General features: G+C 37.9%; 1 protein-coding gene across 1 annotated transcript in view; it reads right to left on the reverse strand.

Moving 5' to 3' along the window:
• TBX15 (T-box transcription factor 15) overlaps window positions 1-13,555 on the reverse strand; it is a 142,740-nt gene that overhangs the window by 68,592 nt on the left and 60,593 nt on the right. Inside the window, exons 3-5 of the mRNA XM_079144330.1 lie at window positions 9,464-9,565; window positions 7,469-7,640; window positions 6,269-6,436 (exon numbers count right to left, since the gene is read on the reverse strand). Coding sequence (XP_079000456.1) covers window positions 6,269-6,436; window positions 7,469-7,640; window positions 9,464-9,565 — 442 coding nt within the window. The remainder of the gene's footprint in view (window positions 1-6,268; window positions 6,437-7,468; window positions 7,641-9,463; window positions 9,566-13,555) is intronic.

The following is a 13,555-nucleotide window of genomic DNA, read 5'->3' on the forward strand; positions in this document are numbered from 1 at the left end:
CTTCTGAGTTATTGAAGACTGGTGCAAAGTGGGGGTGGGTGCTGACTTGCTATCACTAATTTTAATCACCATCACTGACCTTTTTCCATAGTAACATAGAAGCAGTTAATAAATGAGGTTTATCTCACAGTGCACAGTGCAGACTTAAACAGCACAGTCTTCAAAGAAAGTGAACCTCGAATAACCTGGGTATGATTTTACAGAACCCAGGCTGAAAGGGCCTTTCCTTATTAGAACTGTCTAAGTTTTCGGTATTTTTTTCCCATAGTGCTTAAAAGGTTTTCCATCAGGGAAAAAAATACAAAACAAAAACCCTTAGCTTATATGAAAAAAAAAAAAATCTGCATTGATTTAATGGGAAAGGTAAAGCAAAACTGGCTGTGGAATACAGGATATAATGAGTGACTCAGAAATCCTATCAGATCTGCTTCCACAAACCTGGCTGTGGTTTCAGACTTCCGATCTGGTTCATGTAGCCAATTCTCATCAAAAGTAAGACTGCAACCTGGGGAGAACAGGGCTATGTCTTTTGGAAATCTAGTTTCCTGTTTGGGAATAAGAAAAATGAAGGTTGAGCAGCCTTTTCCCTTAGAGAAGACAAAGACTGCAATGGAAATTTCCTGCTGAATCCATGAGGACATATAGTGTCAGTGTCTTCCAAGAAAGAGCACAGGGTATTAAGTCACCTCTATTCCCACACTACCAACCTACTCTTTATGATGAGATTCTGGGCATGCTATATTCTCACCCTTCCACAGACCTGTCAGTTGACACCAGGAGAACAAATAATAGTAGTAACAACCTCATTGTGCTTGCAACCCTGGGATCTACAAGACAGGCAGCAAGGGTGGGAAGACGGAATGGAAAAGGGGGATGGAAAAGCATAAAATATCCATGAAAATAAAAATGCTTTATTCACACTTCATATCCAAAGAAGCAGAAGCACAGGTGTATAAAGAAATCAGCAGTGGAGGTGTGTTAGCTGATCATTTATTCAGGTATACAGCCATTTGCAAAGCATATATTAATGCCATGTGCTCTGGGGAAGTCATGGAGATGCCAGAATCCCTCATCTTATTCATGGTTTCTGGGCTTTAGAACTTCATAGGCCAATTATAATCCCTCCCCAATAGTTGAGGGTTCAACATTTATGCCTCAATTTTTTCTGTTCTACCACGTAAAGAAATTAACATCTTTCTACTGTCCTCTCTGTTATTTCATAAAACAGATGAGATTCTATATCAAAAAATAGAAAACAGAATAATATATAGTCCTATTAAACTGAATAGTTACAGCTATAAAAAGTCTCTATATTGACTTTATTTTTCTCATTTTTCAAGGTACAATAAAAAAATTCTGCATAGATGGACACCGATTCAGACCAAAGCATCAATTTGTGAATGAGAATCTAAAGGTAGAGTGACTGATTTATCAAAGACAGTATTGTTCATCATCTATTGAATTGGGTTTAGAGACTCAATTCTCTAAACTCCCCAATTGTTGGCATTCTCTACCATATCACACTGTTGTTGTTTTTTTTTTTTTTTTTTTTTTTTTTTTTTTTTTTTTTTTTTTTTTTTGAAGAAGGCATGACATTTTTCTGCAAAAAAGCTCAAAATTGAGAGGAAGACTGACCACAAACATACTCAGGTTCTCATACTAACGTTCTAATGGGATAAGGGGCCATGAAAGAAGTACAGTGCCCTAGCAGTTCTAAGGAGGCAGAGCTCACAGGCAGCTGAAAAAAGTAAAGTTTGCAGGGGATGATGTTTTCAACAAACTTCAAGAGCAGAAGGAATCCAGATAGATAAAGATGAAGGGGAAGGACATTCCTGGAAGAGAAAACTATATGCAGAAGCAAAGCAGCTACAAGTTTCAACAGTAAAAATCAAACTAGATTGCTGTACTCCTGTAGATATGTGATGGAAGAAATGGAAATAAGCCTAGAAATTACATTTATGGAAAGACTTGAGATCCTGGACTTCTCTGTCCAGGCCCTTGAGGGGTCATGGACAATTTCTGATAGATGAATGATGCAATCAGTGCTGTGCTTTAGTGAGATCCATCTAGCAATGATGTATGGGGTGGTTCTTGAGACATTCTGCTTGCAGAGCAGGATTGGAAGTGATGTTAGGAGCCAAAGGTATGAGGAGTACAGGGCCAGATAAAGGCAGAATCAATGAGATTAGAAAGAAGAGAAATATTTTGTCAGTAAAAGCAGTCTTAGAGGCAGACTACAAATGGAGAGTCAGGTGTTCCACCTGAGAGACAAACAGGAAGTCATCAGGAACAGCAACTTTAGTGACAGGAAAAGTGATTTAGTGATTGGGAAAGGTCAAAAATGAATAGAAGCCAGGTGCAGTGGCCCACACCTATAATTCCAGATGCTTGGTAGGATGCAGGAGGATCTTGAGTTCAAAGACAGCCTCAGCAACAGTGAGGTGCTAAGCAACTACCCTGTCTCTAAATGAAATACAAAAAAAGAGCTGGGGATGTGGCTCAGTGGTTGGAGTTCAATCTCCAGTACCCACTCATGCAAAAAAATAGAAGAGTTTGGAACAATATTTCAGAAGCAATACACAATGTTCCTACCCCTTCAAATGTGGAGTTGCTAAAACTGTATTGGTCCAGAATATTGTAGGAATTTCTTAAAATGTTTACAGACATGAATATTTATAGACATGAATGTTTACAGGATTCTAATAATTTCCAGTATTTGAAAAACAAGTATTGATTGCCTCAGTTTGATGGTGATAAGTTGCTTCTGATCCTCGTTAAAAATCATGCAGAAAAAAAGAGGAATAAATTGGAATTCTAGAGTTTTCAGGGACTTTGGAAATCATAGGCCAACATTTTATTCTAGAAGAAATGCAGCCTAGAGAGACAGTTATATAACTTTCTCAGAATGACACAGAGCTAGTGAAAATTTCGGGACCAAAGCCCAGGTCTCTAATTGCTGTCCAGTTCATTCATTACTGTCTCTGGAACAGGATACAGCTTTTCCTTAGGAAGGCTGATAACATTTTATTTCATTCCCATTCCCTCTATTGTCCTTCCTTTGCTGTGGTTCTCCAAACAAATTCCTGCAGACACTGAGGACCTACCACTGGTTTTTATTCTCTTCACTCTCAATAGATCTCCTACCCTTTCCTTATAAATAAGCAAAGTAAATAATTCTGATTAAAACATTAATCATGCTTATTTTATAACATCAAAGGGGATAAAAACACAACAATAGGTGAATACAGCTCACAAAAGAGAACAATTACTGTTCCCCAGACTTTCAGGACAAGTCTGAAATTTATTGTTAGGTAATGGCTCCAACCTATAGGATTTAGGCCTCAATTTTCCTGGGGGAAAAACCTGTGGTTATTTTTTTATTAGAAGGCAATGTATTATATTAAATCATATCTACACAGCCAAAGGGAATGTTAAACAATCATGCTTGTTGATTTATCCAGGGACTGGGGGCTTGTTAAACAGGCAAAAGCTGTTATCTTGATCTCAAAATGAGCAGAGTTGAGTATGACTCATCTATTTTGAATGTCAGCACATCATGAATTCATCAACATGACATGAGGACAGAGAGACCAAACCAGTTAACCTATTGATTATAATCCCTTCAAGAGGCAATGCAGCTCCTCCAATTCCCAACAATCCATTTTCTATCTTAATGGGCAATTTATTCTTTATACTTGCCTCTATCGGCCACTCTCCCTTGTTCCTATGTAGAACTAGTTGCCAAAAAATGTAGGCTGACTACCACTAATTGAATGCCAGGTCTGTGTGGGTGAATTTATGCACATTCCTTCATCTAGTCCTCATAACTCCGTGAGGCAGGCACATTTTCAGACCAGGAAACACAAGTGAAAGGAGTTGAGAAACTTCCTTAGGGTCACACAATTCGTCAGTGGAAAGGTCAGAAATCAAACCAGGTATATCTGCTGCCAACTTTCATGATCTTAAACAGGGCATTCTGCCCCCACCTCAGCCCAGATGTAGGAAAAATATTTATCTGAGTGGAATGTACCGAGATGCCAAAAGCCTGCAACAAGAGAAAGTGCAGGAAGGGAAAAGGATTTCAAGTACCGGTGTTTGGTCCTCTTTCATTGTCAAAGGAAGTTGCAATTTCTGACTTTTGGCAATAGTGGCTCCCCTGACCTCTAGAGCTGACCTCATTGAAGTAATACAATGTCTACTCTTCAGTGTTTTAGTTTGTTCTACAAACTAAGTCCTAAAGTCAGAATATTTATTGCTGTATCACTACCTTTTTGAGAAACTAGTGATTAAAATAGTAGCTGGAGTTATCCTGGAAAATCTAATCCATTATTTAAAGTTAGACTCTTAGTGCCCCTCTTCTGAGCCAGGGTTAATCCCAAGGTTCTCATTGTTCCAAAAGCCATGTCTATATTGCTGCTATGTCTTGTATCAGAGCTTGAAAAATCTTAATAATTAAAGTTTTCTGTATGGCCTCTCCATGGCCTCTGAAATTCTATCTAAAGTGTTTGAGAGTGTGTTTAATAATTTATAAATCATAAACAAAACAAACTAAAACTCTTCTACTTTAGATCAAGTGTGGCATCTACAAGGAACATCTGAAATTGAAAACACCTTACAGTTTCTGAGAAAGTATGACATTCATATAGTATTTCACATTTACTGAACTAAGGAGTTATCCTATATCAAATTCCTCTGAGGGTAAAGAAATCTAAGAAATATTGTCCAGATAAACCAAAAAAGACAGAAATTTCCTTTCTATCTGAGTCAAAGACCACATAACTCACCTTCACCTGCCTAGCACATAGTATTTAGCAAATCACTAGTAAATAAATGTTTTCCTCACTTGCTTTGAGCACAAAACAGAGTATCCAGTACAAATGGTATTGATTATAAGTCAGTGTTGCTTCAAGCAGACACCAAATAAAAATACTGATTCAAAAGCAAGATAAACAAAAATCTCTGTGTTTCAGAAAAGGATTCACTGCAGGATCCCTTTTAATTAGACAATATGCCAAAAGATTAAATGTGATTTATGAAAGTGGGTTTAACCTGCAATTTTTAAAGAACATCATAAAGTGAGACCACTTTTAAATCCATCCAGCCACACTCTTCAAAAGAACAACAATGTTTAGAACATCCTTGGTAATTCCAGACATGGCTTCCCCTGCTCCTTCCCCATCCATACATCTCCTTCATTAGCTTGGCTAGTTCCTAAGTGTGTGTCAATTTCAGAAAAAGTGTCACAATTCCAAGAAAAGTTCCTTATTATCCAAACCAAGAATTGCCCCCTCCACATATTTATCATTAAATTATTCCATGGTATTATCATTATGTATTTATGTGTCTTTCACTCAACTAAAAATTCTTCTTAAGGAAAAGAATCATCTTAATCAGCTCCATTCATCAGCTTTGTTTCTTCATTAAGAATGAAGCATAGTAATGCCTCAATAAATATTCACAGGATGAATGAGTGTATTGAAGACATAAAAACTTAACAGATCTTCAGATATGGCTGGTGACATGAAGGTAAATTTAATCTGAAAGTGTAAATGGAAGTAGTGAGTCTTAAATAGTTTGATGGACTCAATGGCTGATGTAGCCTGGTGGAGGGATACACAGAAAACTTCAGATAAGAGGAAAGGCATGAATCCAACCTTACTATAGTAAAGGAATTCCAAATGATGAGGATCACTTGACAGGATGTGATAGAGGTCATGGGCACAGGTACAAGTACAGAGAGACATAAGAATAACTCAAGAAGTTTGGTCCTCTTAATCAAGAACAGTATCTTTGATCTAAATGTAGACATGTCTGCTGCCTCTAGACATTGCTATATTGTCACCACCAGGGCCCTTTGTGCATTGCAAGTCCAGTGTTTCTCATTCTGTCTTTTCAGTGCCATGGAAAAGAGCTAAGCATTTCTTACTAAAAGCAAGAATAGATTCCTATAAGCTCATGGAGGAGTAACTTTCTATGTCTTGGCAAAGAAACAAGCTGACAAGATATGAATCTTTATATTTTTAAGAAGAGGGGGCAGGGGGTTCAGTCAAGGTCCATCTCTGTTCCCCCCAACCCCCATAGATTGTTAGTTGGAAGTGAACTCCTAGTGAAAAAGAGGGGAGCCCTGTGCTAGGAGTCCCCATAAACTTGTACTGTAATTCTTTGTACATAGGAAAAAAAATACTGTAAAGTTTAACTTTACTCATAAAAAAAAAAAAGCTCCTTTAAAATCAAATACATCAAGAGACACTCAAGGGAAGCCTCCTACCTGCTGATTCTGATAGGCTGTGACTGTGGTGAACACTGTCTCAGGGAAGTTGAATGTTTTCACCCCATCCCCCACAGGGACAGGCTTGGTGGGCGAAAGGTCACTGCTGAAGTCCTTGCGAATGACATGGACTCGAGGCTGGTATTTGTGCATGGAGTGCAGAATGATCTGAAATGAGAAAAGGACACATTATGCTAGGTTTGGCTTCATGATCCCTATACCTTCAAGTTCTCATGCAAAATAAACCCAAGATAGAAGCATTATAGAAAGGATACAGATGGGGGTAGGATGTAGAGAAACTGGAAATCAACTTAGAAAGGACTAAGTTATCAGAGAGCATTGTGTAGCAACGTACAGCAGAGCATCCCTACCATGGATGGTAGATGTAATATGTTTGCTTCGATTGGAAAATGCTGAATGATTGTTCTAGTACCAGAGCACAACAGTTCACTAAAATGGCTCAGAACCTCTGCCATGTGACAGATTGTTCTCCCCAGTTTCACATTTTCAGCCTGGGTTCATAAATTCTATATGCTACTATTTGCACTCATTACTGAATTTATGGACATTCTTTTATGTCATATGAGTGTGAATGGTGTGTGTTTTTACTCCTTCAGAGCACCATCATTTCCTTGAAAATAGGAGCCATAGTTTTTCTTCAATCTTTTCATAGCACCCAGTATGGATTCTTGCAATGAGTGAAAATTCAGTATGTGATTCATTGCCAGAGATAAATTAATAACATCAGTCACTCCATTTATATCTGTAAAACCTTAAGACTTGGTGCTCTCTTATAAATTCATAAATTTCTTAACAAATCAGCCAAAAGTGTCATTCACTTGTTTCCCTTAGTTTTATGGCCTCATGAGTTACTCTACTGAATGTTGAGATTTTTTTTTTTTTGCCATTGTTTAATTTGTCTTGTGTTTCTGTCTTGCTTCCCTGACTGAACCGGTAAGTCCCTGGAGCAAAAGGACTTTGTCTGATAAACACAAGCTGATGCATAGCAGATGTTTGCTAAATGTTAAATTTGTAATAAATGAAACATAACTGGGTAAAAAAAGTTTGTTTACTTGCTTAAAATGTTTTAAAGTAGCATAGAGATTCTTATTTTATCTATTTGATAAAGCCTGGAGCTAATCAGCTCTAAAGCAGAAAGGGGAAAAGGGAGGCAGAGGAAGATACAGTTCTTTAACTCACATGTCCTTGATCATCCAATTCATTGTTAGTCAGCTTGAGTTTGTCGAAACTGACCACCTGTCTCATCCAGGTGTCTCCAGAAGCTAGAGAATCGGGGTGTATATAAACCCTTGGAGGCACAGGGGAATCAGCATTGCCAGCCACCATCCACTTGGAGCTGTGATACACATATCTGAGATAGAGAGGGAGAGAGAAGAATTCAGAGACAGATGCAGAGAGGGATAGACCCCAGAAACAAGTACATACAGGGAATGAAGACAAAGAGATGACAAGAAAGGAGAAGTAATAGGAATGATACAAAGAATATAAATGAGAAAAAAAGAAAGGCAGATAACCAGGGGAAATGGAACCGACATGGAAATGGACAATGGGACAGAGTGGAGGAGGGTTGGGAAGTGTTGTGGTTAATGATCAAAGCTACAACTCTGGAGGGGAAAACATTCTCACAGCCCTTTTCCTTTCTTCTCCCTCTCCTTGCCACACACCCCTGTGTGCTCACAGGCATCCTGAGTTCGTGTGTCTAGCTAAGGAAGAGATATTTTACTGCAACCTTTCACCTTTCAAATGCAAACCATATAATCCCTTGGCCACTTGTTCGAGATTTTGCTCCTTATTAAAAACATCTTCCATATTGTTCTATAAAAGGCAGCCATGTGTAGAAACCCTCTAAGTCTCTCCCTCCTTAACCATTTCCTTGCTAAGAGCCTGAATTCTGAATGTTTCTAGGAGACTGGAGGGCCTCTGTGCAACCATTCTTAAAAATGCACCACACATTCCAGTGAGTATTCTATCATGAGCCTCATTTTGAGATTCATCATCTTCCACATTATTTTCCCATAAACATCATTGTGCACGAGATGTTGTTGGCCATAAAGGAGATCAGTTTTCTAGACCCCATTGGCTTCCCAGTAGTACTGAAGAACCATCTCCATGGATCTGGCACTTCCTTGCTTCTCAGTTCTAAAGGACCTTCTGGGATGTGGACCTTGGCATATAGAGGCACTCCGTCCAAATTATAACCTCCAAGATCCGTTAAAACAGACCAGAAGCATCCTCTCTTCTACATTCTGCAATCCAGACCTTATGTCTTTTGACCAGTTCTCTCACCCTATCCTGGCCTTCAAACTCATAAGTTTGAGGCTAAGTTTTCCAACTTCAGATATTTAAAAATAAGTGATTATTTACTGATTTGACTAGGATTTTTCTGGGGATTGAACTCAAGGGTGCTTTACCACAGAAGTATATCTCCAGTCCTTTATGTATTTTTTTTATTTTGAAACAGGATCTCACTAAATTTTTGAGGCTGACCTGTAACTTGTGATCCTCCTGCCTCAGTCTCCTGAGTAGCTGGGATTACAGGCATGCACCACCACGCCCAGCATTCTAAAATCTTAAAGAAGATTGCCAGCGTTCTTTCTAATAAGAACTGCATATAAGTCATCCAAGAGTCATGGAGATGATGATGGATTTTAGTGCCATTGAGAGAACACTATTTAGCAAATCCATACCCATATTTAGGACAATAATTCTCACTAACTAGATGTTCTTCTTGAGGTCTTACCCAATTCTACATATATTAGATGTATGATTGAATATACTGCTCTGGCCCATATCTCCTTCCATGCTCCAAAATAATTCAACACAACTCATTTAGCATTTCACAAATCAAATTATTTGAGATGTTAATCAACTTCGATGTTAACTAAATTCATTCTGGCTTAAGATAGATTTAATTTTTTGCTACTCTGAGAGACACTATAAATTTCTGTTCTGTCCAGAGACACAGAAAGTATTCATGACCAAACTATTACTGAGCCCTGTTTCTTATTCCCTACGTCTATTCCAGTTCCTGCCTGGTATTCTGCCATGGGCCATTGGCATATACCTGTATCCTTGTTCCCTGTATGGTGTGCATTGTTAAAATGTTTCACCTAATGAGTTTAAAGAACTGTCTTGGAATGCTGGCAATGTTCACAATTCCCCCATCATTCCTACCTGTATCTTTTATTGTCCACAGGTACAATGTCCATTGCTATGTAGTACTGCTGGTGTGGATCCAGGCCAGTGATTTTCACTCTCATGGCAGGAAACATTCTCCTGTGAAGAGGAACAAGGCAATTAGCTCTGCAGAGGGGGAGGAGTAAATGTCTAACATCCTCTAATTCTTAATAATTCTTGGCTAATTTATCTTTCACTCTGGAAATGATACTATAAAATATGGTGGAGACCTATACTGCTGAAACAGTATCTTAACTTAAATTGATTGACTTATTTGATGATTCATTCATTCACTCAAGGCAGTCTACCATACCCTGCTTTATACTTTTAATTAATCTTTAATGTAGTGTGTGTGTTTTGTGGGAGGGTATATATGTGTGTATCCATACAATATTTCCTATTAGCTGTAATCTTCAAAAGATATACACAATAATTTACATACTTTTTATTATCCAGGGGACTTTTGACAGTTTTTTGCAGGTGATTATAAAATATTTTTGACAGACCGAGTTTATTTTTAAATTATCATTCTAAAATTAACCTCAAAAAATAAGAAAAAGTGAAGGTGCTATCAGTCCCTCAGAAAAAGTCCACCAAAGTTCCTTTCAGGGCATAAAACTGTAGAAACATTTCTGCAAGTTCTCAGGCTGTCAACGTGTGTGTCAGAGGAAGGACCCTGTGGAATAAGGAGCAAATACCAAATGAATTCTAGTGGCCTCTGGGCACTACCTTGTTTCTACCACAATGGCTTGTTAAACTTGCGAAAGCCAGTGAGGTCAGGATATGGCACTTTACAACCTCTCTCATAATTGAGGAGGGGAGGAGAATGAGCAGACCAAAAGAGGTATTGAGTTTCAACAAGTATAGAATAAAGTTCACCATTCTTTATCCATAAGAAAGAAGAAAAACACCAAGCTCTTTTGCATCAAGCCAGACATAAAAAAGTGCTCAGTTCAAAAATTTGGATTGCCCTGAATGTGCTCTAGGGTACTTGTACACAAAATGCCACGTTAAGCTTAACCATCTGGGGCTAGTTAGTTGAGCTGGGCAGAGCACAGTGCTAATGAGGTCAAGGTCACAAGCTTGATCCACATATGGCCTAATTGGCTTTGCTCCATTTCACGGCCATAGACCATACCCTAACCTCAGACAGCCATCTTCCAAATGTATGCTGGTCGATCACAGGATAGGCTCTCTGGACAAGTCACATATTTACTACTTATCCAGGAAAAACACAACTCAAAAGCAAATGTCCTCTGTCAGTAAGTTAATGATATCAGTATTTGAGGGATATAAAAGAGATATACCTTCAATAGGGATGATGGCTAATTCTTAAATAGTTGCAAAATATAACAGATAACCTTTCCTTCTTTTCCACTTTTACTTTTCAGAAGCATCTATTGGTATTTCATTTTAGATTTTTCTTCCCCTACACTCATGAGTTTAATTAGAAAGTCTTATATTTTAGATTTGTGGTGGGCTAATGAAATGTGATAGCTGGCTACTCTTAATGACTAAATCTAACATTCACTGTAGACTAGACAGTTTGATCCAAATTTGAGAAATTTGGTTTAATACACTTAAATACAGTTCAGTATTCCCCTCCTTAGAACCACCAGCTTAAAATTACCCTGCATGTGTGAATGATTGGACAGCATCTTGCCAGGGATGGAGACGAAATTCTCTCACTTACTACCTGAGGTGAGAAAATGAGGTTCCTCCCAGTCACCCACAGAGGTCATAGTATATTGAAGGAAAATGATCTTGCTTTTGTCTTGATGACTTCAAAAAGGGGGGTTAATGTCTTTAAGTTTAATACCTGCTTTATCTGGAACAGTTATATGACCTTGGGTGGAGAAGCTACCCATCTCTTCCCAGTACCCAAGTTTTTAAATGAATGAGCTGTGTGACTTTGAATAAGTCTCTTGCCCCATCACCTATGAAACAAAGCAAAGGATGAGATCATCTCTAAGGTGCCTCATTGTTTAAAATTCTATGACTAAAGTTGAATTCCCTTAACAACATTGCAAGCATTGCTTTTCCTTTTGGTATTTAGCACAAAATATCAAGTGGAGTCAGAATACTCTGGAGAAATATTGATCTTTCATATTTCACAAATGAATTGTGTTTGGTTTTAATTTTATGGCTAAATATAGGTCAGTCGCTTTGTTTTCTCAACCCAATAATCTCTACAACCTCCTCTGTCCATGGTGCTGACTACAGGGATTGCATTGGTATATTCAACAATGGAGGGTTCTATAGACTGCAGTAGCTCTAAATTAACAGGATTCATTTGGGTATGAGAAATAGGTGGTGACTAAGATCTGAGTGGTAAAAAGGACAAAGAATCATAGATAACTAAAATAACTAAGGAAATGGAAGTTGTAATTAAAATTAAAAAGGATACTACATAGGAAGGAAAATGAAGTGAGAAGAAAGAAATCGACCAGGGGGATGAGGAAGGATGAAGAAAATCCACAGAAGAAAAAGCTTTTTTTGTATGTTTCTGAGTTATCCAGGAATAATCTGAAATGAGAGTTATGTGCAGCACTAGCTGAGGCAATCCAGTACAGAAATAAAGAATGCAGCTTCTGAAACTAAACAAATGACAGGCACAGTGGTGCACACCTGTAATCCCAGCTACTGGGGAGGCTAAGGCAGGAAGTTCATGAGTTTGAGGTTGGCCTGGGAAACTTAGGGAAACCCTGTTTCAAACAAACAAACAAAAAAAACAAATTGACTTGGGATGTAGTTCAGTGGTAAAGTTCCCTCAGGATCAATTCCCAATACTCCACCAGATACAAATAATGAAATAAAAAAAAGATATCAATATGAGTTAAGAACAAACTGTGTCTATGCTAGGGAATATGTGGGTATATTTAGGATTGCAGTAAATTTGTAAAAACAAAAGTACGGAAGAAAACATGAAACCAATTACAAAAGAGTTGTCAAACAGGTGCTCAAATGAACTGAATCAACTGAAGTGCAGGGGTGAGGGAGTGAGCTGAGGACAAGAGTGACTAGAAAATGCAGACCCCTCAGCAAATGAAAAATCAAACTAACAACTAGGAAACCTTATAGACCAAAAAGGAAAAAAAGTTACAATAATTTACCTCACCTTTCGCTAAACCAACCTTCCTGCCAAAAATCAAAACACTTAAACTTTTAAATAAAAACTTCTTCCTTGGATCGCTTTGTGTTCTCTCAAGCCTTAACACCACAAATTATGAAAAGGGAGAACACTAAAACCCTGGCAACAAGAAAGAGATAGCATTGAGAGTAATTCTTCAAAGTTGCTCCACCTAAGAAGCCCTTTGGTGGTTTTGTTCATTACTAGAACTTAAACAAGTGATACCTAACAGGGTTCCAGAAGAGAGAAAAAATGAACAAGGTTTCAGGTTCATTCTAACCTCGAGTTTTAGTGATGTTTATTGTTTTGGGAGGTTTCCCTAAATGCAAGTGAATAAACTAGGCCCAATCAAAGTAGTCCTTCATTTTACATGACCATGCTCATGAAAATAGCTTCCAGCTGTGAGATTGGTCTTTTTTTTTTGTTTTGTTCCAATGACATGTGAGTCCATGTAGACTGACTCCAAAAATATAAAAGTAGCATAATTTGTTTTGCTTTATTTCAAATTGCTATTTCCATACCCTCAAAAACTTATTCTAATTTTATCTAAATCATTTTGATTCTAAATCTAAGGGTCAAAAGCCAGAACCATTTCTTAATAATTCAGAGCAGTAAGTCGGTAACACCATTGTTTTGGAGCCACACCAATTTATGTAACTTCTGGAGTTATCTCTTACTCTCCCTGTGCCTTAGTCAAGTGAATTAACCCCTTCCAGTCTTTGCATCCTTGTACATATATGGAATGATTATGTCCTACCACATGGGATTTCTGTGGTATTTAAAGGACATGATATATGTTGAATATCCAGCACAAAACAGATACCTAACAGTGGAGCACTGAAAGATGTCAATAAATGAGTAGTTCAACTAAAAGTATCTATTTCAAGAGAAAAAATTTTTTAGGCTATATCATTCTAGCTAAACAGTTTTGCAAGAGATTCCACAGATCACCATTTAAG

Source organism: Sciurus vulgaris (genome assembly GCF_902686455.1).
Source record: "Sciurus vulgaris genome assembly, chromosome: 1".
NCBI lineage: Eukaryota > Metazoa > Chordata > Mammalia > Rodentia > Sciuridae > Sciurus > Sciurus vulgaris.